Here is a 4632-nt window from a genome sequence, read left to right as displayed (position 1 = left end):
TGGTCTAGATGGTATACTTCATGGAGACATTTTTTGCCAGTTTAAAGAAAAAAAGTGGAGACTTTTGTAAGCGTTCCGAGTTTCATATAGAAAGTGACAGCAAAGAGTTATACAACAAGGACTTTTAGAGTTTTGGAGCCATTTGAGACCATAGTCTTCATTGACTTTCATTTACTCTTCATCTAAACTCATGGTAATGATTTGTATCACTATGAGTATTTAGATTTCTCTTTACTAAATCTTAGGAAATGAACTTGATTTTACTTTGTTGGATCATATGATTGTTTGATGTTATTCGAATGAATTGATTTTATATTTTGTATTTAATTATCTTTTTGTTAATTACTCTTTGGGTGTTGACGAACTCACTAAGTGAACTCAGATGAGTAGGGTATATTGACCTTAACTCTATCGATTGAAAATAAAGCAATTATTCAACTTAGTAAATAATTAGAAATATGTAGTTATAAATTGTGGTTAGGAAACTAACACACATAGATAACCTAATTTTATTTCAAATTCGCTTAAGGAGATAGAGAATTGTAGTCCGAATTAGTGAGTTGTACATTAGAAATTGAGTACAGTGGTATTGTTAATTCATCGTTAATCTACAAAGTCAATTCGATTCAAATATGCACGATCATCAACGGGAGAAAATTAGGAAATTTGACCCAATCGTCGTCTCATTTGATATTTTAACATTGTTCTAACATTTTTCAACATTCTCTCATTTGATATTTTAACAATTTTACTTTTAAATTCATAAGAATTTCACCTTATTAAGACAATCTTAATTTTATTACTTCGACTTAAATAGTTTAAGTACTTAAAGAAAAATCATTAACTATAATAAGAGTCTCACTTTTGTCTATGTAAATGAGATTTTCACAATGTTATATAAAACTTTAAAATTTTGATTATCATATGCTTTTGTATTCACAAAAATTTATGAGATAATCGGATGCTCAAGTTTGTTGAAAAATGCACAATAATATGCGGAGATGCAATTATATTGTGTTACTATATATTTTACATTTTGTAAGGTCATAAATAATTAAATACACATATAATATTAATATTTTATCAAATATGATATTATTTTATTAAAATATTTATGATTAAATTTATATTTCTTTTTTACTGAAATATACCTTGGTCTTGCTAGTTTGGTCTATATGAAGGATCATGTTTTGACCATTGCATTGCGTGTCTTCATGGCAATATCTAAAACAACTTCAACACAGGGACTAACAAAAATTCATGACTAGCCAAAAAATCCACAAGTCTAAATTTATTTAACGAAATTAAAATGACCAATTGTACATTGTTTATTAACATATTGATACTATAATATATCTTTCATTTTCCAAGCTTCCATTAGATTTTTTTTTCTTAAATTCATACTCAACCTATACTTTACTAAAGGGACGTGTCGATGAAGCTTCGATCAGTTTAATCAGAGATCTTGAATTTGAATTTAGTCTTAAGGACGCAACATTATATCTTGTATTCTAATCACAAGTTCACAAAATGCAATGTAAGTGCAGCAGATCCTGGTACTCCAACCACAAGTTCAGAATAAGCCACTTTTCCTTTTTGTCTCCAACCACATTTTTTTTATCTACTTACAAGTTACAACAATAGGTTAATAAATAAACCATATCAGGTTTTGGGAGGGTCCATATGCATTGAAATAACTGTTCCATTCAGAAATTAGGTACTGCCATATTGATATCAGCACTGAGTAGTTTTTGGTACTATCATTAATTAAATCATATATAGCCATGACTACTCCAATAGGTTGTTGTTTCTTGTCATAACTTATCATACCAAACACTCCTAACTAACTTGACACATATCCAATTATTAGTTTTGCTTCTCTAAGCATATGGTTCAACCACAATTTGACTTCTACCACAATAACATAACAAATCTCTTCAACTTCTACTTTTCTCAAGATTGTTTGGCTAATTTGAAAGGTCCAAACGAAATCTCAAAATTCCAACCTGTTCAAGTCTTGTTTACTCAGCTGCCTAATTTGACTTAAATAGCAATTCTCATATACAAACAAAGATTAACCCAATTGCTGGTCGCGCAAATATGTTGCTCGTAGGTAATATGTAAGTACCTCTGGCAACGCTCTCTAAACCTTGAGGTCTGAGGTATGAATTGATCCGGTGAATCATCGGTGGATAATATGTAAGGATCTCTAAGCCTTGAGGTCGGTCTGACTTGATCGGATGAATCTGCGGTGGGTAATATGTAAGTATCTCTGACAACGCTCTCTAAGCCGAGAGATCTAAGGTCTGACATGATCCTGGTGAATCGGCGGGACCTAACTCATCTAACAAAATTTATACCCAAAAAAGAAGAAAGTAATACTCATAGTACACTTCACCAAGTTAACATATTTTCACTCCACTTTTTCATGTTCCAAGTTAAGAATTTTTCTTGTTAAAAAACTAAAATAGGAACAAGTTTGCAGAATGAGTCAGAAAACATTGAAGAACAACCACTTCAGAAGTGCACATCTATGTATAGAAATACAACACAAATCTTGAACCAGTAAAACTAATGAGCTTGTAATAGTAAGTCAAGAAATTGATGAATCTACAACACATGGATTTACCATAATCAGAAACCAGATTAGCATCTAAACAACATTTTCATGTTTGATTTCAACTATGTAATCTCATTCCTACGCTATGTCACAAACAAAAAACAGATAAATTAAAACACTTTACCAAATCACACCAACCAGCTAGCATGATTTGCAAACCCTATCTACCAATACCTTCCAAAATCTCATAAAAATCAAAACCAACAAAACACAAAATCAAACCCAAATCATTCACTGTTCCTTCTAACCAAAGCAAAATACCCCAAAACAGCACAAACAGCAGCAACAACATTTCCTTCTGTCAACAAAATCTTAACAACAAAACTGAAAATTTCACCAGTAATCTTCCTCCCTTCAACCACCAAAACCCTCCTAGGCTTTCCAAAAAAAGCCAACAAAACAACAACGGTTATCCACGTCACCAAAACCGCAGGAACCATAACAACCAAAGCAGCAACCATTGAAAGCATCCCAAAAACAGTTCCTAGAAGAACAGATGCGTAGAGTGCAGGCCAACCAGAGGTTGATGATTGAGCTTGTGAGTTGTACCAAGAAAGCATTGTTTTCAGAAAATTCCATGAAGATGCTAAAAGGGTACCGTAAACAAGGAAAAAAAGACACGCCCATGTTCTTCTTTTGCTCATAATATTCAACAGTAATATGTACGATGAAGATGGTTGTTGTTGTTGATGAATCGATGATGTCGGTTCTTCTTCTAATTTTGCCATTTCTGAAAACTCAAACACAAAGATAACACTTTTGACTTGAGAATGAAAAAGAAAAAGTACTGTGAGATTTGTTTATGGTAATTATGAACAATTATGCTACTATGGGTTAAAAGTCACGCGCTATTGTAGCGTGTGATGTTTTTGTTTGTGACATTTGAGAAAACTAAAGTGGTTGATTTTATGAATATTAAAAATTGTACCTTTAAATTTGAGTGAATTTATTTATGGGTAAAGAAGCTGCTACTGTTAGGTTGGGTGAAATCATTGGGACCATATCCTTAAAATTCATAAAAACATTTAGGACAATTGTGTTGGGGAATTTATGGAACTGTAACCATAAGTCCATAATACAAGTTTGATGGGAAATTTTACAACAGGTGTCCAAATAGGGTTATTTGCACATAATAAAATTTTGATTTAATTACCTTTTTGTCCCTTAGGTTGTATATTTGCAAGTTTGAAGAGGTGGTGAGTATAAAAATAGAAAGGAAAAACAAGTTTTTTTTATAATAAATTAAGTATTGTTTTAGCACAACTATCTTAATTTAGGATTTCTGATTAAACTGAAAGAAATTCCTACCATTTTAATCATCTGCTATTGGGTAGTTAGCTTTTAGTTTGAATTAAAGACTTCAATTCTTTTTATGCAAAAGTAGAATTTAAAAATTTAAAAATTTATTTGATGAAAATTTTGAAGGAGTTAAATAAATTTTTGAGATTTATTTTGTAATGTTATAATACTTTTAAAATTAAAAATATGTATTTATTATTCTCTAAAAAAATACTCTCTAAAAATGTAAAATATTTTTTATTTTTATTTTCTGTCATGAACTGAATAAGCCTAATTCAATATTCAAATAACTCACAAATTATTTTTTAACGAACCAACTCAAAGTCGGGGAAGAGACATTGAACTTATAGTAAGAGTATGGGACATCAATGGTTACAATGCCCCCGTAATTCAGGTATTCCTATAACAATTACATAAAACATCTAAATTAGTACTCGAGGCACATAATTTCTAATCCCAATACCTATTTTGTCTTCGCTTAATGACTTAAGTATCATAGTGTTTACCTGTATCGTTTCCGCTGATTTCATTATAAAGCATCTTCTAACTTACATGTCTTCCTATGAAGCCATTCATATGGATCCAACTTAGCTCACTAGTTCATATCGTCGACATGTCAGGTAGGGGCTAAACGTTTCCTTTTCGCATAAAAAACTCAAACAATATTTTCAATGGCTTATAGGAAAAAAAGTTAAAAGAAACATCGTTCAAGC

General features: G+C 31.1%; 1 protein-coding gene across 1 annotated transcript; it reads right to left on the bottom strand.

The window, feature by feature from the left end:
* Positions 1-2557: 2557 nt before the first annotated feature.
* Positions 2558-3497, bottom strand: LOC127106272 (uncharacterized). Its single transcript, XM_051043575.1, has one exon. The coding sequence runs from the start codon at positions 3346-3348 to the stop codon at positions 2848-2850; it is 501 nt and encodes a 166-aa protein (XP_050899532.1). The 5' UTR covers positions 3349-3497; the 3' UTR covers positions 2558-2847.
* Positions 3498-4632: the final 1135 nt, after the last annotated feature.

The sequence above is a fragment of the Lathyrus oleraceus genome, chromosome 7 (genome assembly GCF_024323335.1).
Source record: "Lathyrus oleraceus cultivar Zhongwan6 chromosome 7, CAAS_Psat_ZW6_1.0, whole genome shotgun sequence".
Taxonomy (NCBI): domain Eukaryota; kingdom Viridiplantae; phylum Streptophyta; class Magnoliopsida; order Fabales; family Fabaceae; genus Lathyrus; species Lathyrus oleraceus.
Note: the sequence above shows the minus strand (reverse complement) of the source record. Positions and strands in the feature narration are given on the sequence as shown.

Bases quoted from the DNA above. Each gene is read 5' to 3' on its own strand.
- LOC127106272 (XM_051043575.1), bottom strand. From the start codon at position 3,348: ATGGCAAAATTAGAAGAAGAACCGACATCATCGATTCATCAACAACAA.